General features: G+C 47.9%; 1 protein-coding gene across 2 annotated transcripts in view; it reads left to right on the top strand.

Annotated features, from left to right (window-relative positions):
• ATP8B3 (ATPase phospholipid transporting 8B3) overlaps positions 1-24434 on the top strand; it is a 137712-nt gene that overhangs the window by 102066 nt on the left and 11212 nt on the right. For both annotated transcript variants that reach the window (XR_009152748.1, XM_058163367.1), the window contains exons 23-24: positions 1862-2085; positions 4804-4887. Coding sequence is in view for 1 of the 2 variants with exons in the window: in XM_058163367.1 (XP_058019350.1) it covers positions 1862-2085; positions 4804-4887 (308 nt within the window). In the remaining variant the exon portion in view is untranslated. The remainder of the gene's footprint in view (positions 1-1861; positions 2086-4803; positions 4888-24434) is intronic.

Consider the following 24434-nt stretch of genomic DNA (forward strand, 5'->3'; position numbering starts at 1 on the left):
AATCAGATGCCGAGGGGGCCCAGTCTACTTCCGCAACGTCCAGTGGGGGCTTAGTACGTGCCCGACCTAGGGTTTCCCCGAGGTCGGGCCTGCTCCGTTTCCCGATTGGTCACGTTGTGATTCGGGGACGGCGTCGTGCCCCACTTCGCTTGGGGCAAGAAGCGGCGGTGGCCGGGCTCCCCACAGTACAGGCACAATCCCCTTGGCGCCCGGTTCCGCCTCCTGGGCTGTTAGGCGAGGTCTGGCCGCTCCCAACTCCATGGGCTCTTCCGCAGCGGTTACAAAACGTGGGCGACCCTGGGTGCTGGTGGTGCAGGAAGTGGGGTGCAGATGTCGACGGAGGGTCCCGGGGTGCGACGGGACGGTCGCCGTTGCAGACGGGCATCGAGGCGGAGACAAAGGGCACCAAGTTGTCGAGGGTCCGCGCGCCCACGCGGGCCAGCTCGTCTTGCAATTCCTCTGAGAGTCCCTCCTGGAATGCGTCCACCAGCGCTGCATCATTCCAGTCAGAGTCCTGGCACAAAATACGAAATTCGGCGATGTACTCCTGCAGGGGGCGTTTCCCTTGACGGAGTTCCTTAAGGCGCCTGGTTGCCGTCAGCATTCGAACGGGGTCCTCATACATGGTGCGTAGGTGCTGCCAAAAACGCTGTTGGTCCGCCAGCAGGGGGCTGTCCTGGAGCAAGAGGGGCGTGGCCCATCGAGCAGCCGAGCCGGAAAGAAGGTTAATCACGAAGGCCACCTTAGCCCGGTCGTCTGGGAAATCCTCTGGCCTCATAGCCATGTAGAGCTGGCACTGTCCCAAGAAGGTCGGGAACATCTCAGGCTGCCCAGAAAACTTATCCGGCACGGTTATCGGGCACTTGCGACGAGGAGGAGGTGGGAGGATGGGGGCTGCAGGCACATTCCTGGCAGCAAGTTGGCCTGCCAAGTGAGCCACTTGCTGCTGGAGCTGTTGATTAGCCGCTTGTAGCTGCTCTAACTGCTGCTGTACCTGCTGCTGGTCCATCTTTGGTGGAAGATGTTTTAGTCAGGTCTTGGACAAAATGTTCTGTTTCCCTTCCCCCAATACTCCCAGCAAAGAGTCCGTCAGAGGCCTTCCTTTTTTTCCTTTTATTTACATAGATACATGTCCTGGCCACGTCTACCCACGGGCCTGCCAAGTTTCTGGAGATAACGAGGAAATTATAGATAAGGCCAGAATTACTCACGAATATATTCTTCCCTCCATGAATTAGCTTGCGCCAAATTCATTGTTTTGTCCGAGACAAAAAACCAGGAAGTCCCGCCTCCTATTTATAGTCTCTGCAGATGTCACTGCATGACAATTATGACTTGGCTTTGTCCCAACTCTTCCGCTGCTGCGCACGCCGATCAAGCCTTCGTAACCTTGCGTCCCTCCAAAACTGTTCTTGGGGCGTTGCCAAATCAGAAGAAAGCCCGGGAGAATCAGGCCCCGCCGGCCCCTCCCTCTGAGTGGGTGCCAGGGAGGGAGAGGGCTCAAGAGAAGCAGGGCTTGCCAGGTCTTCTCCCTCATTTTCTGAATCATCCGAGTCCAGGAGTCTGGGTCCAGGAACCTGGGTCACAACACTACCGTTCCTGTCCTAATGTTCCCTTTGATTGTATCCAATTTCATATAGTTATTCCATACTTATGGTTATATATATGCTTATATAGCGTATAGTTATTTCATGCTTATGCTTATATATAATGTTGTGACAAATAAAATAAAATAAATAAATAAAAAAGTTGGACTAGATGACTTCCAAGTTCCCTTCCAATTCTGATAATCTGTTAAATAATTGCTGAAGTCAGAATTGGAATGTGGTCTAATATTAGCCCTCCCTTGTGTTCTCTCTAGCTGCGGACATAGGGGTTGGAATCAGTGGGCAAGAAGGCATGCAAGCTGTACAGTGCAGTGATTATGCGCTGGCTCAGTTCCGCTACCTTCAGAGGCTCCTCTTCGTCCATGGCAAGTGGTCCTACCTCCGGATCTGCAAATTTCTCCGCTACTTCTTCTTCAAGACGTTTGCTGGCATGATGGTACAAATCTGGTTTGCTTTCTATACAGGATTCACAGCACAGGTGAGTGTTAATTCCCCTACCCCACCCTAAACCCCTGAGTCTAATCTTTTCAGTCTGCTTTTCATTTCTGAGCTCGTGTGTGTTGTGACTGAGGCCCAAGTAGTGATTACCAAACACAATTCAATCCTGAACAAACTTATTTTATTAAAACAGCTGAGAATTAATTCATTCTCAGCCTAGTCCAAAACAAATTCTTTATAAACAGTCCTTCGGCCTTATCACCAACCTTTGTTATCTTTGGCAACCTGCCAAAAGCTTTTCTTGGCAAAACCCCCACAAAGTTGTAGAGAGTGTGGTTGCATGGCAGCTCCCCCAGCACCTGGAGGAAACTGTCTATCTAGACCCGTTCCAGTCCAGCTTCCGACCCGGTTATAGCACGGAGACGGCTTTGGTCGCGTTGGTGGATGACCTCTGGAGGGACAGGGACAGGGGTTGCTCCTCTGTCCTGGTCCTATTAGACCTCTCAGCGGCTTTCGATACCATCGACCATGGTATCCTGCTGCGCCGGTTGGAGGGATTGGGAGTGGGGGGCACCGTTTATCGGTGGTTCTCCTCCTATCTCTCTGACCGGTCGCAGACGGTGTTGACGGGGGGGCAGAGGTCGTCCTCAAGGCGCCTCACTTGTGGGGTGCCTCAGGGGTCGATTCTCTCGCCTACCCTGTTCAACATCTATATGAAGCCGCTGGGTGAGGTCATCAGTGGTTTCGGGGTGAGTTATCACCTGTACGCTGACGATACTCAGCTGTACCTTTCCACCCCGGACCACCCCAACGAAGCGGTCGAAGTGCTGTCCCGGTGCCTGGAAGCTGTACAGGTCTGGATGAGGAGAAACAGACTCAAGCTCAATCCCTCCAAGACGGAGTGGCTGTGGATGCCGGCACCCCGGTACAGTCAGCTGCATCTCCAGGAGGGCCTTTTACCAAGTTCGCTTGGTCCGCCAGTTGCGTCCCTTCCTTGACCGAGATTCCTTATGCACGGTCACTCACGCTCTGGTTACATCTAGGTTGGATTACTGCAATGCTCTCTACATGGGGCTGCCCTTGAGGTGCACCCGGAGGCTACAGTTAGTCCAGAATGCAGCTGCACGAGTGGTAACGGGAGCCACTCGTGGCTCCCACGTAACACCACTACTCCGTAGCCTGCACTGGCTTCCTGTGGTTTTCCGGGTGCGCTTCAAGATTTTGGTTACCACCTTTAAAGCGCTCCATGGCTTAGGACCCGGGTACTTACGAGACCGCCTGCTGTTACCTTATGCCTCCCACCGACCCGTACGCTCTCACAGAGAGGGTCTCCTTAGGGTGCCGTCCGCCAAACAGTGTCGGCTGGCGGCCCCCAGGAGTAGGGCCTTCTCTGTGGGGGCACCGACGCTCTGGAACGAACTTCCCCCTGGCTTACATCAAGTGCCGGATCTTCGGACCTTCCGTCGTGAGCTAAAAACACACCTATTTATTCAAGCGGGACTGGCATAATAGTGTTAAATTTTAATTCGGGGTTTTATTAATATTTCTAAAATTTTAAAACTAAATTTTAATTATCAGCCTTTTTGTAATTTGCTAGGTTTTAAATGTTTTAATTTGTATATATTCCTGTGTTTTATCTTGGCTGTACACCGCCCTGAGTCCTTCGGGAGATGGGCGGTATAAAAATTTAATAAAATAAAATAAATAAATAATAAATAAATAAAGTTCAAGAGATGCTGACAAGAAGCAATGGAATTCAACTTTGCTTTTCCACAAAGAACCCAAGGGCTTGTTGCTGCTCTTTTAAGCCTTATGGGAGTGGCCAATCATCTTCTGGCCTTACTCCCGAGTCGTCCTTTTTGCTTCAGCTGCTCTTGCCTTCTGGGAGTTCTTCGCATGCGTGCACTAGGAACAGGCTCCTCCTGTTCCTCTGCCTCTCTGCTGTCTGCCTCTGGAGGCTCCGGAGTCTGCGCATTGCTCCCAGATGGCCCTGGCCCCATCTCTGCAGAGCCCTCGTCTGGACCTTCCCCTGACTCCAGGACTGGCCCATTGTCCTCCCCTGCCTCCTCACTGTCCAACTCCACTGCCAGGTCTGCAGGCTGCTGGCTGCTGGTGGACCACAACAGTGTGATGTTGGAAAGCTCCCAGCCAGACATGGAGTAGTCAAGTAGGAAGGTAGTCTTGAATCCTTGTGTGGCCACAAGAGACATAAGCCTGACACCCCCACCGGCCACCCCTTTTAGTTAAATGAAACCTTATCAGTTTGTTTCCAAGGGAAACGAGAAGTCTGGGGAGATTCTTGTAATATAGATAGAACACAATAAAGTTATTGACTCGAACATTTCACAAGTGGATCTGGTTGTGCTCATAGCACAAAATGTTATGTTGTGTTCATAGCATTTCTTTGGTCTACAAATTTCGTTATATTGTCAAAGAATGAAGTAAGATTTCTCTGGCATGATCTGTCTTGACAAACCCATGTTGGCTTCCGTTTATGACTTCGTTTGTCTCTACATGTTTGGAGATTCATTGATAGTTCAGAATGGTTGAAAGAATGGAAGAAGAGCAAAAGTGCAAAATAAACTGTTTCACATTAGAGGCATAATCATACCTGTGTTCAGATTTTAAAGAATGTTTTCTGTTCTGATTCTGGATAATGTGTTCACATAGAATGTGCTGAGGAAGAAAATGATAGCCCTGGTCATGGATTTCAAGGTGTCTCTCTAATCTACTCTTTCTTTTTTCTCTTTCCATTCAGCCTCTGCTGGAGGGCTGGTTCCTTGCCCTTTATAATGTGGTCTACACATCGTTCCCAGTCCTGTGTTTGGGCTTGTTTGAACAGGTAAGTAACTTTGCATTGTGCAATGTTTTACACTGTATCATTTTAATTGTAAGTTAAATCAATGGCCACTGCTATGTTCGTAAATATCCTTCACCTCCTTAATGCAAAAGAGAGAGAAAGAGAAGTCCATCCCTGATTTAAAGACAACCAAGAAATATTCCACTTAGCTAGAACCTCAAATAGCCCAGTGTTTTTTATATCTCCGATGAGGATAAGGTAAAGGTAAAGGTTCCCCTCGCACATATGTGCTAGTCGTTCCTAACTCTAGGGGACGGTGCTCATCTCCATTTCAAAGCCGAAGAGCCAGGGCTGTCCGAAGACGTCTCCGTGGTCATGTGGCTGGCATGACTCAACGCCAAAGGCACATGGAACGCTGTTACCATTCCGCCAAAGGTGGTCCCTATTTTTTCTACTTGCATTTTTACGTGCTTTCGAAACTGCTAGCTTGGCAGAAACTGGGACAAGTAACGGGAGCTCACCCCGTTACACAGCAGCACTAGGGATTCGAACCGCTGAGCTGCCGACCTTTCGATCGACAAGCTCAACATCCTTACCCCTGAGCCACTGCGTCCCGATGAGGATAACTGGAGCAAATTTTACAGGAGAACCATATAGAAGACAAGTGGGGAAAAAATGGCAGTGTTTGCTTTGAGAAGCGACAAGAAAGTTTGGTTTCTCTAAACCAGTTTTTTCTCCACCTTAGCAATTTTAAGATGTGTATACCTGTTAGATTCGGGCAATAACGAGGCTGGAGACCAGTGAGTGACAACAGCTCTTTAGTTTATAGTGAACCCAGCGAAAAACATCCGGCAAAATTCCTCCTTTTATACAGTTTCGGCTTATGCTTGAACCAATCAGCAACGTACTTGTTTCCCAAATTTCCCTCCAAAAGTTTAAAGATACATTACACTCCTCCCCTCCCAGAACGCATTGTACCTATATTTACATTTATTTAGCATATCATTTCTCAACGTAGTCACGCAGGTAGGAAGGGCGTTTCCTGACCCTTTCGGACCTGCGCAATTCATTCTCGGGGAGTGAGTCGAGCTGTTCGGAGGGACTTTTAGTTCCTCCTAGCTCCTCCTCTTGGCCGTCCGGCCCTGGATTATTGGCAGAGTCGTCCCTGCTGTCTTCCTGAGGAACCGGTTGGCATCGCTGGACTTCATCGGACTCAGATAAGTCCCCCGTTCGCCTCGGGCTTGAGTCAGCTGTGTATTCAAACATTTGGTAGTCAGGGCCTGGCTGATTTGTTTCTGATTTGCTTGGTATTCGCTTTCTTATTTGGTCTATGTGTCGCCGCCATACTCGGCCATCCTCCATGTCTACTATATAGGATTTTGGCCCGGTTATTCCAAGGATTGTTCCTTTTAACCATGTTGGACCCTCGCTATAGTTGTGTGCCCACACTGGGTCACCAACTGCCATTTCCCTAATTTTTCCTTGTGTCCCCCTGTACCCATCTGGGGTGTATGTTGGGTTTAAACGATCTAACGGGCACCTGAGCTTTCTGCCCATCAATAGTTCCGCCGGGCTGCGGCCAGTTGCTACACAGGGGGTTCTATGTTGGACTGCTAGGAACGTATCAATTTTTGTTTGCCAATCACCTGGACTTATCCTAGATAGCGCTTCCTTTGCGCTTCTAACGAAATGTTCTGCAAGTCCGTTCGACGCCGGGTGGAAAGGCGCCGAGAGGGCATGTCTGATGCCATCCTCTGCCAAGTACCCCTCAAACTGAGTTGCCGTGAATTGCGGGCCGTTGTCGGAGACCAGGGTGTCGGGTAACCCATGGGTTACAAACAGGTGCCTTAGGACTGATATGACTGCCTCAGCCGTCATGGATCTCATGAGGATAATTTCTAACCATTTTGAGTAGGCATCTACTACAATTAAAAAGGTTTGCCCGTGGAACGGGCCGGCAAAATCAATGTGAATTCTGGACCATGGCCCCTGGGGTTTCTCCCACTCTCTAATTGGGGCTGTAGGGGGTAGTGGCCGTGACTCTTGGCAGGGTTGGCATTTCCCTACCCTGTCACTGATTTCCTGATCCATCAAGGGCCATCAAACATAACTCCTCGCTAAACTCTTCATCCTCATGATTCCCGGGTGGCCCACATGCAATAGTTCCAATACATTTTTCCGTAGTTTTTCTGGAATGACCACTCTATCCCCCCATAACAGACACCCCCCTTGAACCGACAGTTCCGCTCGTTTTTTCGCAAAGTCTTTGAACCGCTCGCCCGGCGCAGCGGGCCATCCCCTTTGTACCCAACCGATTACAGTCCTTATTGTAATGTCCTTGTAAGATGCCCTAGCCACTTCTTTGGATGTGACTGGGCCAGAGTCCCAAGAGTCAATTAATAAGACTGGAATTCCCGGGGTCGGGTCTTCAATGGTTTCAGGTAAAGGGCATCTGCTTAGAGCGTCCGCATGCCCTAAGTCTTTTCCGGGGCGGTGGATCAATTTATAAGAGTATGCCGCTAGAAAAATAGTCCAACGGGTCAGCCTGGGTGAAAGTGCAACGGGTGTTGGGCGGTCGCCTGCCAATAGACCTAGTAAGGGTCTATGGTCCGTGACTATCTCGAAGTCTCGTCCGAAAACGTATTCGTGGAATTTCTTCACCCTTGACTATTGCCAATGCTTCCCTATCTAGCTGGCTATAGTTCCTTTCGGCCTGGGACATTGTTCGGGAGTAATATGCTATAGGGGCTTCCGTTCCATTCGGCAATCTGTGGCTGAGCACAGCCCCCACCCCATAGGGAGATGCATCACAAACTAGTACTAATGGCAACGTGCCATTATATTGAATGAGGAGGCTATCGCTAGACAAGAGGTTTTTTACCCCTTCGAATGCCCTAGCTTCCGCCTTCCCCCAGGACCAAACAGCTTTCTTTGCCAGTAATTTGTGTAGCGGTTCGGCTATTGTTGCCTTGTGTTTTAAGAATACCGCATAGAAGTTGACAAGACCTAAGAATGCTTGTAACTCCATTTTATTTTTGGGAGCTGGGGCCTTCCTGATGGCCCTTACCTTGCTCTCAGTGGGGTGAATCCCTTCCCTGTCTATGCGGTAGCCTAGGAATTCCACGGACTCTACCCCAATTTGGCATTTGTTAAGCTTAACTTTAAGCCCGGCAGACCGGAAAATGCCCAAAACCTTCCTTAGTCTCACTCCCAGTTCCCCTAAGTTCTCAGCTGATATCAATACATCATCGAAATAAGGCACCACCCCAGGTAAACCTTGTAATAGTCGCTCCATTAGGTTTTGAAATAGCCCTGGAGCCACACTAACTCCGAACTGGAGTCGAGTGCATTTGAAAGCCCCCCGGTGCGTGACAATTGTCTGCGCCTCGGCTGTGCTGCTATCTATTCATTCATTTCATTTATTCAAATTTATATACCGCCCTATCTCCCGAAGGACTCAGGGCGGTTCACAGGCACATAAAACATTTATATACAATTAAAATAACTATTAAAAAACTTATTCTATTGCCAAATATTAAAAATATAAATATAAATCTTAAAACCAAATTTAAACCCCTGTAAATTTAAAAATCTATAAATTTAAAATCTAAATTTAAAATCTAAAATCTAAGCCAGTCCTGCGCAGATGAATAAATGCGTCTTAAGCTCGCGACGGAAGGTTCGGAGGTCCGGAAGTTGACGGAGTCCTGGGGGGAGTTCGTTCCAGAGGGTGGGAGCCCCCACAGAGAAGGCCCTTCCCCTGGGCGCCGCCAGACGACACTGTCTAGCTGACGGCACCCTGAGGAGTCCCTCTCTGTGAGAGCGCACAGGTCGGTGAGAGGTATTCGGTAGCAGTAGGCGGTCCCGTAGATAACCCGGCCCTATGCCATGGAGCGCTTTAAAGGTGGTTACCAACACCTTGAAGCGCACCCGGAAGGCCACAGGTAGCCAGTGCAGTCTGCGCAGGATAGGTGTCATCACGGGAGCCACGAGGCTCCTCTATAACCCGCGCAGCCGCATTCTGAACTAACTGCAGCCTCCGGATGCCCTTCAAGGAGCCCCATGTAGAGAGCATTGCAGTAATCCAGGCGAGACGTCACGAGGCGTGAGTGACCGTGCATAGGGCATCCCGGTCTAGAAAGGGGCGCAACTGGCGCACCAGGCGAACCTGGTAAAAAGCTCTCCTGGAGACGGCCGTCAAATGATCTTCCAAAGACAGCCGTTCATCCAGGAGGACGCCCAAGTTGCGCACCCTCTCCATCGGGGCCAATGACTCGCCCCCAACAGTCAGCCGAGGACTCAGCTGACTGTACCGGGATGCCGGCATCCACAGCCACTCTGTCTTGGAGGGATTGAGCTTGGGCCTGTTTCTCCCCATCCAGACCCGTACGGCCTCCAAGCACCGGGACAACACTTCGATAGCTTCGTTGGGGTGGCCCGGTGGGGGAAAGTACAGCTGGGTGTCATCAGCGTACAGCTGGTACCTCACACCGAAGCCACTGATGATCTCACCCAGCGGCTTCATATAGATGTTGAACAAAAGGGGCGAGAGGATCGACCCCTGCGGCACCCCACAAGTGAGGCGCCGCGGAGCCGACCTCTGCCCCCCCGTCAACACCGTCTGCGGCCGATCGGAGAGATAGGAGGAGAACCACCGATAAACGGTGCCTCCCACTCCCAATCCCCCCAATCGGCGCAGCAGGATACCATGGTCGATGGTATCAAAAGCCGCTGAGAGGTCTAACAGGACCAGGGCAGAGGAACATCCCCTATCCCTGGCCCTCCAGAGATCATCCACCAACGCGACCAAAGCCGTCTCAGTGCTGTAACCGGGCCGGAAGCCGGACTGGAACGGGTCTAGATAGACAGTTTCATCCAGGTGTAGGGGAAACTGATATGCCACCATACTCTCTACAACCTTCGCCGCGAAGCGAAGGTTGGAGACCGGACGATAATTACCTAAAACAGCGGGTCAGGAAGGCTCCGTGAGGAGGGGTCTCACCACCGCCTCTTACAAGGCGGCCGGGAAGACTCCCACCACCAAAGAAGCACTTGTAATTGCCTGGAGCCAGCCTCGTGTCACCTCCTGAGTGGCCAGCACCAACCAGGAGGGGCACGGGTCCAGTAAACACGTGGTGGCATTCAACCTACCCAACAACCTGTCCATGTCCTCGGGAGCCACAGGGTCAAACTCATCCCATAAAATGTCACCAAGACCGCCCTCAGCCGTCTCACCCGCGTCACTACAATTCTGGTCCAAACCATCCCGAAGCTGAACGATTTTATCGTATAGATAACGTTAAACTCCTCAGCACGTCCTGCAACGGGTCATCCCGCTCCCCTGATGTAAAGGGAGCGAGTCACCCAAACAGGGCGGCTGGGCGGTTATCTGCCGATGCAATGAGGGAGGAGGCGTAGCTACGCCTCGCTTCCTCAATGCCACTAGGTAAGTCCTAGTATAGGACTTCACTAGTGTCCGATCAGCCTCGAGCGGCTAGACCTCCAGGAACTCTCTAGGCGTCTTCTCTGGCGCTTCATCCTCGCAGCTCCTCGGAGAACCAAGGGCGGTTGGGACCTGCGCCGGGTCAGAGGTCGCAAAGGCACGACTCGGTCTAAGGCCCCGCGCGGCCTGTTCCCAGGCCGCAACAAGTTCCTCAGCCGAGCCGTGAGCCAGACCCTCAGGGAATGGCCCAAACTCCGTCCGGAACCCCTCCGGGTCCATCAGGCGCCTGGGACGGAACCAACGCATCGGCTCCGTCTCCCTCCGGTGGCGAGTAGCGGTCAGAAAGTCCAGGCGAAGAAGAGTGATCTGACCATGACAGAGGTTCAATGACTATTTCCTTCAAGTCCAGATCTCTCAACCACTGACCAGAGACAAAAATCAAGTCCAGAGTGCCACCCCCAATGTGAGTAGGGCCATCAACTACTTGGGTCAGGTCCAAGGCCGTCATGGAAGCCATGAACTCCCGAGCTGCTGTCGATGACAAGCCGGAAGATGGCAGTTAAAGTCCCCATGACTAAAAGTCTGGGGTCTCAACTGCCCCCCCGGCCAGCACCTCCAGGAGCTCGGGCAGGGCGACTGTCACGTAGCAAGGAGCCAGGTACGCGATCAGTAGTCCCACCTGACACCTATGACCCCATCTCACAAAGAGGGATTCGCACCCAGCAATCTGAGGTACAGTGGTCTCCCTCGGCTCTAGGCTCTCTCTAATCACAACCGCCACCCTCCACCCCTGCCCTGGGCCTCGGTTGATGGAATGCACGGAAACCTGGCGGGCACATCTCAACAAGGCACACCCCTTCCGTGCCCAGCCAGGTTTCCGTAACGCCTATAAGATCCGCAGCGCCCCCTTGAATAAGATCGTGTATTAGGGGGCCCATATTGACAACGGACCGTGCGTTGCATAACATCAGCCGAAGGCCCAGGCTCTGAGGGTCTCGACCATCCGGGGAACGGGAAAAGGACGGGGGATCGGGGCGCGCGATCGCCTGCAAACATCGACCGCGCGACCCCCCAAAACGATATGGTCCCCCCCTTCCGCCATATCTGCCCCTCCCACTTACCGTGCTAATCAGACCACCCTCACCAGCAGGAACGCAATCTCCCCTAACCTCCGAACCCATTAAAAACCGTCGTGAGCACGCGCAAGGACTGGCTCCCCACCCGACGGGCTACCCCCAACACCCGCCCTACCCCTCCCACCCCTTAAAAAAGCCCTATCTAAAAACCCCCAAAGGCTCTTTTTTTTCGCATGCCACCTCTGTGGGTCCCAAGACCCGTCATTGAGGCCGGCCCTTGATAATGCGGCGGGCCATTCCTGCGGCGGGGCACCTCGCAGGCGCAAGAGTTCCAAAGCAGAATATCGCATAAATGTTCAAAAGCATAAGCAGGAGAAAGAAGACAGCGAGAGGTAGTAGTATAATGTCTGGGGTGGCAGGATGTAATGCCAAATCCTAATGGATACCCATCTGCCAGAGTATCTTCGGATGGTGGCTGGCTTAACGCTGACACAAGATAGTACAATAAGCAGATGTAGTCTGATGGTAGAAAGTTATTACTACTCTGCACCAAGCTCAGTCCTAAAATCCATAATCTAATAGAGGTGGTATTCCTCTCTCCGTCCATGGCGTCTCAGCTATTTCCGAGGTAGATGGTTCCACAATAGATGTTTCAAGATAAAGTCCCACTGCAACAGTCGGTCTCCACTCATCCTCCCGGGAAGTTCCAAAGATGGCCGAACCCAGAAAACTCCGGCCGGCCATACAAAGTGCAAGATAACAAATGCGTGACAATGTCACAGATGGCAATGTAACTTCCTAATCCGGGAAGAAGCAGGCCTAGCTGGGCCCAACCAGGCCAAACTAGGCCGGGACACCTCCAGCAGGGGCCACCAGGGGGATCCTTCACAGCCCTTCGCCCCATGGCCATCCACCAAATCCAAAACAGGACCAGGGGAACCAAGGAGAGCTGGTAAGCCCCCAAAATTCTCCGAAATAGCCCGAGAACGCTGGATGTCAGGGAGAGAAACCCAGCCGCGGCTTCCCAGCAACTAAATATAAGCCGTGGCCTCGTCCGTTGTCCAATGGCCGCCATTCGCCGCTCGCCCATCCCCGGCCTCATTCCCGACAGCCGGGAGTCCAGAGAGGCCCACAGGCCTCTCCCCCGGCTGCCCGAAAGATGGTATACCTGACCGGGGGGCGAAAGCCGCTCGGCAAGCCATCTGGGTCCCGGCGTCCTTTCCTCCATTACCCAGTTGTTACTTTCTTCGGCTCCTGCCCGGCCGGATGGTAAAATGGCCGCCGTTCGTAGCTCGCCCTTCCGCAGCCCTGGTCTCGGCAGCCGCGCGTCCAGGGAGGTCCCGAGACCTCCCCCACGGCTGTCCAGAAGATGATACGGCTAACCGGGGGGCGCAAGCTGTTCGGCAGGCCGCCTGGGCGCTGCCATCCCCCTCCTCACATAATCCTCGTCGTCTCCGAACTCCGGCTAGGCTGCCACGGGTAACTGCTGGTAGGCTTGAGCCAAATTGAGTTTGGCGAAACTTGCCCTTGTCCCAACGAGTGCAGCAAGTGTTGCACCACTGGAACGGGGTATGCACTCTTTTACAACGCTTTGTTTAGCGTTGCCTTGTAGTCAGCACAAATCCGGACCGATCCGTCCGGTTTGACTGGGGTCACTATGGGTGTCTCCCATTTCGCATGGTCAACGGGCACTAGTATTCCCTGGCTAACTAGCTTGTCCAATTCCCTGTCAATCTTTGGCTTAAGGGCAAATGGAACCCTCCTAGCCTTTAACCTGATAGGGGCAACTTGCGGGTCTAGATTGAAAGAGATAGGGGTCCCCTCGTACTTGCCCAGGCAGTCTTTGAAAACGTCCTCGAACTCCTTCAGCAGTTCAGCCTTGAGGTCGACTTCGTTTCTGAAGACCCCGGTCACTCCCATGCCCAAAGCTCGGAACCAGTCCAGTCCTAGCAAACTCGGTAAGGTTCCATCTACTATGGTGATTGGCAGGGTCTTTTTGAACTGTCCATACTTGACTTGGACGGACGTCACCCCTCGAACAGGGATTCGATTTCCTTGGTAGTCCTGCACTCTCAGCTTCTGGGTCTGTAGTTGGCACTTCGCGATGGCTGGCAAGTCTTTCACGAGGGTGCCCCAAGACATAATTGTGATTGATGAGCCGGTGTCCACTTCCATCTGGCACGGCACTCCTTCAATGTATGTCTTGGTAAAAATCTTTTTTTCTAGTCGCGTCGGTGCGAGGTCCACTCTCACAGTGGTCTGGTTTAACTTCGCGCCCTTTTTGAACTGGCCAATCCCGGGCCGCTTCGCTGCTCCCGCGCTCTGATTGGCCGGTTTGAATTTTTGGCGGGAAGGTTGGGGGGCTCGACAGGCCTGCGCTATGTGACCTTTCTTTTCGCACCGCCGACAAATAGCGTCCTTAAACTTGCAGTTTTGTCGTTGATGTCGGCCCCCGCAACTCACGCATTCGCCCCGATCCCCTCTCTCCGGCCGGCCGGTGTGGAAAACCTCTTCCTCTTCCTCACCTTCTGACTCAGCCTGGACTTCCTCGTTGTGGACCGGTGTTGTTTTCGCCCCGGTACCCTGTGCGTTCGGCTTTTGCAATGTTTCGGCCACTTTGATAGACATCTCGTGAGCCCTGGCTTCGTCCAGGGCTATTGCCAAAGTCAGGTTGCTCTTAGACAGCAGCCGCCTTTGCAATCGGATGTCTCTGACCCCACAAATGAGCTGTTCGAGTAAGGAGTCCTCCAGATCTCTGTACTCACAGTGGTTTGCGGCTTTCCTCAACGCGGCCATGTACACGCTTATCGATTCGCCTTCTCGCTGTACCCGCTGTCTCAACTCGAACCGTTGGACGAACTTTGAGGGTACCGGTGCGTAGTGCGCTCGAAGTGTTGTTTGTAGTGTTTGCCATGGTACTGATTGTACCGGCGTTGGCTCTGAAAGTGACTCCGCGGTATCGAAAACCTCTGGACCGCAGTGGCTCAGGAAGTACGCTCGCTTCCTATTATCCGAAACTCCTTGTAGTTCGTTTGCTTCGAGGAAACACTCGAAGCGAGCCATGTATGACCCCCATTTCTCTTTTGCTGGGTCAAATGGCACTGGCGGCGTGTAGCTGGACATTGCTAACTATCCGCCCTTGAACTGGCTGGGTTCGCGTCTTCTTTTGCTCCTTCAGCTCTTTTTCCTGATCTCACTGCCTCAGAATCCCATCCTCGTCGCCAATGTTAGATTCAGGCAATAACGAGGCTGGAGACCAGTGAGTGACAACAGCTCTTTAGTTTATAGTGAACCCAGCGAAAAACATCCGCAAAATTCCTCCTTTTATACAGTTTCGGCTTATGCTTGAACCAATCAGCAACGTGCTTGTTCCCGCCCAAATTTCCCTCCAAAAGTTTAAAGATACATTACAATACCAACTCCCAGTTTTCCCCAGCAAAGACTACCTATAGAAAAAAACTTTGTTTTCTCCCAAGATGTTTTTTTTTCATTGCTCAGTGCAACCTGTATGGTGATCTCCCTTCTAAATTTGAATGAAATTCGGAGCTTGTTTTCTATTTTCAAAACCAGACAGGGTTGGCTAGATGCTTGCCACCTATTAAAGCATTTGGAGAATATGTACAAATAAGTGAGATTTGTAGAAAAGAGGCAGTGTGATGCAGTGGTTAAGTGTTGAGATTGCCATCCATGCACAAGTCTCCTGTTACCCCGTGAACTATTTTGAACCACTCTTTAACAGTAGGGGTGTCCAACCTTGGCAACTTTAAGAGTTGCGGATTTCAACTCCCAGAATTCTCTAACAAGCATGGCTGTCTGGGAAAATCTGGAAGTTCAAGTCCACAAATATTAAAGTGGGCTTCAACTCCCAGAATCTTTAAACTTTAAAGTCTTAAAGTTTAAATCTTAAACACAAGACCAGAGGTGGGTTTCAGCAGGTTCTGACCAGTTGTTGTGTCTTGCCCGCCCTCAGAGCAGCCGGGGCCTTCTTATCTGCTCCCGAACACGGAGGAATGTATGCCTCCCAGCCCCAGTCCTGGCTCCATGCCCAGACAAACTGCAGAAGAAGGAGCACCTCCCAGCCCCAGCCCTGACTCCATGCCCAGGCAAACGGAGCAGCTAGACCCCTCCCCCTCCTCCACAGCATGTGAGCCTGAGGAGGGTTTATTACCAACAGCTGATTGGAGTGACCCTCGCATCAGAAGATTGGATAGGCGGAGGCAACAGAAGGAAGGGAGGGGCAGGCCTTAATGAGTGCTGAGTCATGGAGCCACACCCCATGGCCTATATAAAGGATCTGCTTTTTGGCAGTCTCTGAGTCAGGCAAAGTCGAACTTATCTTGCTGAAGTCACTTACTGGTCTCCTGCCTACTCTGAGGACTTTGCTAGGACTTTGGGCAGAGCTGCAGAGGCAAGCCTGATTCGGATTTCCCTGACCCGGCCGTCAGCGGAGGAGTGGGACACGACACCTGTTCTGGAGAACCGGTAGTGGAAATTTTGAGTAGTTCGGAGAATCGGTAGTAAAAATTCTGACTGGCCCCATCTATTCTCTGCCTCCCAAGTCCCAGCTGATTAGGAGGAATTGGGGATTTTGTAGCATCCTTCCCCTGTGTCGCCCACCAAGCCACACCCACCAAGCCATGCCATGCCTACTAAGCCACACCCACAGAACCGGTAGTAAAAAAATTTTTTTTATTATTTTTTTTCTTTTTTTTTATTGAAAAAGTTTTAAAACAAAACATTTCCTTTTTCCCCCTCCTCCCAGAAAACCCCTTCCCCTCCTTCCCCCGGCTTCCCGGGTCAATCACAAGGTATTGTTATACATAAACCAAACATAGAATAAAATTTTCCCTTCCAATCCAATTAACCTCATCCAAAGCTTTTCATCTCCCAACCCCCTCCCCATTACATAAAATAACTTCCTAATTATTCAAAGGCAATCTGATATTTCTTAATCTGATACCTGTTTTGTAGATAATCAATCCATTTTTTCCATTCAATTAAATATCTTTCCTGCGTATTGTCTTTTAAAAAAGCTGAGATTTTAGCCATCTCAGCCAAATTAATGACTTTCAGTATCCATTCTTCTATTGTAGGTACCTCTTCTTTCTTCCAGTATTGTCCAATCAGCAGTCTTGCTGCTGTTATTAAATTCAGAATCAGTTTAGTCTCAATCCCTGTACAATCTGTTATAATTCCCAAAAGGAAAAATTGTGGCAGGAACTTTATCTTCTTCTTCAGCTGGTAGTAAAATTTTTTGAAACCCACCACTCCACAAGACCCATCACAAGACTCACTAATGACTCACAGCTGACCCTCACTTGAGACACACCCACACTTGAAGCCCTTATACACCGACACTGACATCCGATAAACGCCGCTGAAGATGTTACCTAGCCTGGTAATGAAACGTCCAGAAACCGACCAACAAGTTCGGAGAATGAACCTTCACCCTAATCTTAAAGTAGCTAAGGTTGCACACTCCCTCCTTACAGTATCTCTTATACTTAGCCCAACCAACCCAAGAGATTTGCTGTGTAAACATGAGAATCAGATTATTGTGCAGTCATTGCTATCTATAACCAGCATGATTTGATTCATAAGCTACAGTAAGATCTGTGTGGTCTGAAAAATGTCACAAATTTAGCAAATCAGAAGAAAAAGGGGGAAAAAAGAACTAAAATGTTAAAGCTTCGTGTGTTAAGAAAAACCCAAACTTCGGACATGTCATGAAGCTCATTAGTAAGATCATAATCCAAAACTCATATTCATATTGAGTTAAATTCTAGATCAATTTTTAAAAAAATGATGTTAGCTTTTATTCCCATAGCTTAAGTTGTCATACTTCTATGGAAGACATTAACAAAAGATAGCAAAAACTACATAGGTATATTTTGTAGAAATAGAAGGTATAACCATATTTTTATTAAACACTATTTGCCTTTCAGCAAAGTGGAATGATACTACTTTGACAACATAAGTATAGATGCTGTTATTCAAACAGTGAAAATTGAGAAGAAGTAGATAATGGTCTAATGGTTATGGGCATTACTTAACATTTTGAGGAAATCAGTGCTGGGTTTCACTTACCTTGGCTATTGGTTCACTCATACGCGCGAGCAAAGCAAGCGCATGCACCACTTCTGTGCATGCACAGAAGCTTCTGCCCATGCGCAGAGTGTATTTGATGACATCCGGGCAGGTGGGCAGAGTCTCCTGCCGCTGCTACCATGGGTTCGCCCGAATCGGGGCGAACCGGTAGCAACCCACCACTGGAAGAAATCCCAAATTGCATAGTGCTATTTCCCGCCCCCCCCCCCGCCCCCCTTTGTTCTTTCTCGAGTAATTTTGTGAACGGTTTTTTGTTTTTAAAACTATGGCTAGTCTCTTGTAGGTCTTCCAATATAGTTTTCATGCATTTCCCACTCCAAAATGGGGAGGACTGTGACATTAATTCTCTTTCAGAGTCTCAGGGAATGAGTTTGGCTGTAGAGCTGTGAGTTACAGCATCCATCTTGGAAATAAGAGAATCTGAAGATCAGATTTCTGCCTTCGGTACCTGACATCACCAGCAGAAGGCAGCAGTATCCCTTTTGTGATAGGACTTAGTCCCACGGTCTTTTACTAAGGCAAAGATGGGAAATTTATTTATTTATTTATTTATTTATTTTGTCACAACATCATACAAAGAGATTATATAGTATATACACATATAAACATATATAGGAAGAAGAAAAGAAAAACAATAGGACAGGAACGGTAGGCACGTTTGTGCGCTTATGCACGCCCCTTATGGTCCTCTTAGGAATGGGGTGAGGTCAATAGTAGAAAGTTTTTGGTTAAAGCTTTAGGATTATGGGAAGAGACCACAGAGTCAGGTAAAGTATTCCAAGCACTGATGATTCTGTTACAGAAGTCGTATTTTCTGCAATCTAGATTAAAGCGGTTTACATTAAGTTTAAATCTATTGGTTGCCCTTGTATTATTGCAATTAAAGCTGAAGTAGTCTTTAACAGGAAGGACATTACAATAGATGATTCTGTGAGTTAAACTTAGGTCTTGTCGAAGGCGACGGAGTTCCAAGTTTTCTAAGCCTAGGATTTCAAGTCTGGTGGGATAAGGTATTTTGTTGTTTTCAGAGGAATGGAGAACTCTTCTTGTAAAATATTTCTGGACACGTTCAATTGTATTGATGTCAGAGATGTGGTGAGGGTTCCAAACAGGTGAGCTGTATTCTAGAATTGGTCTAGCAAATGTTTTATATGCTCTGGTTAGTAGTGTGGTGTTTTTGGAAAAGAAGCTACATAAAATTAGGTTTACAACTCTTAGAGCTTTTTGCTATGTAGTTGCAGTGGGCTTTGGCACTTAGATCATTTGACATGAAAACTCCAAGGTCTTTAACGGGATGGGGTCGTCTGTAAGGTAATGTCCATCTAGTATGTACTTAGTTTTAGAGTTCTTTTTCCTATATGTAAGACTGAGCATTTGCTGGTTGAAATTTGGAGCTGCCAATTTTAGACCAAGCGGTTAGATGGTCAAGGTCGTTTTGAATGATAGAAGTGTTGTCTGTGGTGTTAAATAGTTTGACATCGTCAGCAAAGAGAACACAATTACTTGAGATATGGTCACAAAGATCATTAATGTATAGAATAAAGAGTGATGGTCCAAGGGCGCTGCCTTGAGGAACGCCACTCTTGACAGGAACAGGATTTGATAAAGCATTGCCAATTTTGACCACTTGTTGTCTGTTAGACAGAAAAGCAGATATCCATTTGTGGAGGGGTCCTGAGATGCCATAGGATGTTAGTTTAAGGAGAAGTTTATCGTGTACTACTGAGTCAAAAGCTTTGCAGAAGTCTATGTAGATTGCATCTATTGATTTGCCTTGATCTAGATTTGAAGTCCATATGTTTTTGCAGTGGAGAAGTTGTAAGTTACATGTTAACTTTTTCCTGAAACCAAATTGTTTGTTGGAGAGTAGGTTGTTAGTTTCTAAGTGTGAGGTAATGGATTGATTGATGATAGATTCCATGACTTTGCAGGTGACGCAGCAAAGGGAGATCGGTCTGTAGTTTTCGACTAAGCTGGGGTCTCCTTTTTTGAAGATGGGGATGACTGTGGCTAGTGACCAAAGTTTGGGAAGAGAACTGGTAGTGAAAGCTTTATCAAAGATAATACTTAGGGGTTCAGCTATATTAATGGAAAGTTTTTTTAAGAAATATGCACATAGACCATCAGGTCCAATAGAAAGCGATGGTTTTAAGTTGTGAAGAGCTTTACCAACGTTGTCTTCTGTGAAATCTATATGAGTTAAATCATCATAGTCATTGCTGGTTCGTTTGTGGAATGTTGGATATGTGTTATCGGAGTTAACAAAAACTGAGCCAAAGAAAATGTTGAAGAGGTTTGCTTTGACTGTTTCGTCATTGCATTCTTTGTTGTTAGAATCTTTTAGTGGTGGGATGGATCTTGAATCTTTAAGTTTACTGTTGACAAAATTATAAAAGGCACGATTGGAATTTGTGCGTAGAAGGTTTTCTTCTTGCTTGGTGTGGTAATTTGTGCATTCAGTTTTAATTTGGTTGCATATGTTTCTGTAACGGTTTCTGAAGTTTGTAACATAGCCTTTTTTGTCTCTTTTCAGAGGATTTTTTTGATTGAAGCTTTTTATTGATATGGGTAGTTTGTTTTCTTGGACATGGTAGTCATTCGTGGTACATATAATTTAATGACTCTATTGATTTCAAGTAGGAAGATTCTATAGAGGTCATCAGCGGTTATGCAGGTTGCAAACAGATTTTGCCAGTTCAGAAGTGAAAGATCGTTGTTTATAAGGTCGTAATTGGCTTTCTTGAAGTTGTAGTTGGGAGTTCTGGTGTTATGGCGAATTAAGTATGGACGTATATTGAGACGAAAATCAATCATGCAGTGGTCACTGTTTGAAAAAGGTTCTTTAATTTGTATTCCGTAAATTGAGTTTGGATTGTTGCAGAAGATGAGGTCAAGGCAGTTGTTGAGTCTTGTATTGTTAGTTACAAGTTGTTCAAGACCTAGGTTTGTAACAGCGTTGTATAGTGTAGTATGGATTGGGTCAGTTGAACATTCATTGGTTGTCCAGTTAATGAGAGGTAGATTTAAGTCACCAAGGAAGATAAGAGGGTATGGGCAAGAGGTAGTCCATGTTAGCATTGAGGTTAGCATATTTGCGTGGGTAATGTCATAGTCGGGGGCTCTGTAGCATAGTAAGAATCAAGAGTAGTGTCAAGGGATAGGTCGCATACTATGGTTTCAGGAAGAGAGAGTTTATGTGCTACTTGGATATTTTTAGATTCAGTGTCTTTTGTAAAGATAGCCACTCCACCACCTCTTCGGTTTTCCGATCTGATCGATAGACTTGATATTCTTTGTTTGAGATAATGGAGTCAGGAAGGGATGAATTCAGCCATGTTTCACAAACAAAATGATATCAAATGTGCCACTGTTTAATAAGAGGATAAATTCAGGTAATTTGTTGACTATGCTTCTTGCATTTATCAATTTGCATTTGAGATCTGATATGATTGGTGTTGAAGAGGTAAGGCGTGCATACCTAGTTTTGGGTGTTAGTAGGTTGGGGGTTGTGGACAATAGATGGTTGTATAGATGGTTGGATGGTAGTTTGGGTGTTTGGATGGATGGTTGTTTGGATGGCTGGTTGGGTGGATTGTTGGGTGGCTGTTTGGATGGCTGGTTGGATGGCTGTTTGGATGGCTGCTTGGATGGCTGCTTGGATGGCTGTTTGGATGGTTGGTTGGATGGTTGGTTGGATGGCTGGTTGGATTGTTGATTGGATGGCTGTTGGTTGGATAGTTGGTAAGATGGTTGGTTGAATGGGAGGTAGGGGGATGGGTACTTGGTTGAATACTGGGATGGCTGGTTGATTGTTATGGGTGATGGGGGGTTTGGAGGTGATTTTTTGATTGCAGGTTTTATTTTTTATGCAATCAGCATGGTAGTCGATGTATAGGTTGGATTCACCATTGTCTTGTCTTCTTTTAAGTTCTGTGCGAAGTTCACGAGCGTATCCTTTGTAGAAAGGATAGGTCAGGACGTGATCTAAGTTTACTGTAGGTAGGGTTGGATTTAGCAATTGAGTTTATAGTCTTTATGAATTTGCGTTTGCTGTCCTCATTAGTGCATATAACTCTACAAAATCTTGGTGCTGTTGTCCCATCGCTGTTTTTATATTCTGGTCCATCTCTGGAGACAGCAATTATTTCATTTGGGGAGATGGTTGATGAATTATAATTTCCAATGATGTTGTGAATCTTATTGATATCTGGTTCATTTGTGTTTTCAAGTCCAAATAATATTGCATTATTTATTTTTTGTCCTCTCTCCATTGCATCTCTGATTAGTTGATTAGTAGTTGTTTGTTGATTGGGTTGTGTTGTATTAATTTGATGTCTAGGTTGAGTTGTAAGTTGTATATTTTGTGGTGATAGATGAGTTTGGAAGAGATTTAGATCATTAGAGTTTTCATTTTTTAGTGTTGAAATTTGTTTTATCAAATCTGTGAAACTTTGTTCAATAACTGATAGAATTTTGTTTCTAAGTTTTGTTCAATATTTTGAATTCTTTTTTCTAGGTTTTGTTCAATATTTTGAATTCTTTTTTCTAGGTTTTGTTCAATAGCTTGTAATCTTTTATCTATGTTTTGTTCAATAGTTGTTAATCTTGATTCTAAGATTTTATCAGCGTTTGATTTTCTGGCTGGCATAATGATGATCTTTCTTATTCCTTTGTTTTATTTTATTTTTATTTTATTTTATTTTATTTATTTATTTTATTTTATTTTAGTAATGATTAAGTGTCTGTCACTTAATCAATTATCTTTGATTTTATATCTGTCTCTTTAACTTTAAATGGTAGTCAATTTGGCAGTTGCTATGGTAATAGGGAGTCACTATGGTAACAGTGAGATTTGGCGGGAAATTTAAAATGGTGAGATAGGGTGGTTGGAGAAGCTTCTTTACAGGTGGCTGTAATGGCGGGAGATTCAAAAAGTCAGTAGAGGCCGGGAGACTGGAGTCTCCTAGGAACTCACTAGTAGTCCTGCAGCAGTCCTGCCGATTGGGGGATAGGTTGATTAGGGTTGTTGTAAATGTTGCTGGGCTTTTATCTCCTTGGTGGGAAATTTAAAGTTTGTAGCAATGTGGGAGGGCGATGATGGAGTGCGGTGATGGCAGCGGTGCGACTCACGGTATCGGCAGCGGCAGCGGCAGTCCCGGGTCTGGTGGGGTGGCTTTAGTGGTTTCGGGTGTCTCCAGCCGCCTTTAATGCGGTAGCGGTGGTCTCGGGTCTAGCGGCGGCTCTGGCGGCACAAGCGGTAGCGGCAATCCCGGGGCTGGCGGCAGCTCTGGCGGCGGCTCCGGTGGCGCTCACGGGGCTGGCGGCGGCTCCGGCGGTGGCTCCGGCAGCACCAGTGGCAGCTGGCAGCAGCAGTCTCGGGGCTGGCAGCAGCTCCGGTGGCGGCACAAGCGGCAGCGGCAGTCTCAGGGCTGGCGGCGGCTCCGGCGGTAGCGGGCGGCTCCAGCCTCTTTCAGTCGACGGCCTCACGGCTGCGGCAGTCCAGGCTCCGGCGGTCCTTTATTACTTTTATAAATAATTCAAGACAGCAAACATATATAATATTCCTTCCTTCTGTTATTTCCCCCCATCACAATCACCCTGTGAGGTAGGTTGGGGTGAGAGAGAATGACAGGGCCAAAGCATCCAATCAGCCTTCATGCCTAAGGCGGGACTAGAACTCACTGTCTCCTGGTTTCTAGCCTGGTGCCTTAACTGCTAAATCAAACTGGCGCTAAGTTATGTCCAACAATTGCCTTTTTTGAGCAATATTTGTTGTGGTTGAGTATAAAAATGCAGCAATCTGTTGATGATGTCATTAGAGGAGCAGTGATGAATTCTGCCTTTTTTCTGCCACTGTTGGAGAGGTTGTGGGGCAGTGGTGGGATTCAAATTATTTTACTACCGGTTCTGTGGGCATGGCTTGGTGGGTGTGGCAGGAAAAGGATACTGTAAAATCTCCATTCCCTCCCCACTCCAGGGGAAGGTTGCTGTAAAATCTCCATTCCCACCCCACTCCAGGGGAAGGTTACTGTAAAATCTCCATTCCCACCCCACTCCAGGGGAAGGTTACTGCAAAATCCCAATTTCCTCCAGATCATCTGGGACACGGGAGGCAGAGAATAGATGGGGTGGGGCCAGTCAGAGGTGGTATTTACCAGTTCTGTGAACTACTCAAAATTTCTGCTACCGGTTCTCCAGAACTGGTCAGAACCTGCTGAAACCCACCTCTGTTGTTGGGGGCTAAGTACGATTAAGGGTTAAGCTTATCAATGGTTTTACACATCTGCTTTACTTTTTATTTTGCAAAAACTAGAAACCACCTGTTTGCTATCCAGGTTGAGCTGGTCACATCTGGAGTGTTTTGGGAACCAATTAAAAGGAAGAGGAGGGTGGGGAAAATCATTAAATTAATTAAATTAAATTAAAAAGTTTTAGAGCAGGGGTCTCCAACCTTGGTCCCTTTAAGACTTGTGGACTTCAACTCCCAGAGTTCCTCAGCCAGCTTTGCTGGGAGTTGAAGTCCACAAGTCTTAAAGGTACCAAGGTTGGAGACTCCTGTTTTAGAGTACAGGTAGTTCTTAAATTACAACAGTTTGTTTAGAGACGGTTCAAAGTTACATGGCACTGAAATAAGTGACTTATGTTTTTCACACTTACGACCATTGCAGCATCCCCTATGGTCACATGATCAAAATTCAGATGCTTGGCAATGGACTTATTTACAATGGTTGCAGTGTCCCAGGGTCATGTGATCACTTTTTTTGTGACCATCTAACAAGCAAAGAAAAGCCAGATTCATTTAACAACTACAATGCTTCACTTAACAATTGTGGCAACAAAGGTTATAAAATGGGGCCAAACTCGTTTCATAACTGTCTTGTTTAGCAACAGAAATGTTGGGCTCAATTGTGGTCGTAAGTCGAGGACTACCTATAATCTTATCCAATGTGGCTCCCTCCAGA

This window comes from Ahaetulla prasina, chromosome 1 (genome assembly GCF_028640845.1).
Source record: "Ahaetulla prasina isolate Xishuangbanna chromosome 1, ASM2864084v1, whole genome shotgun sequence".
NCBI lineage: Eukaryota > Metazoa > Chordata > Lepidosauria > Squamata > Colubridae > Ahaetulla > Ahaetulla prasina.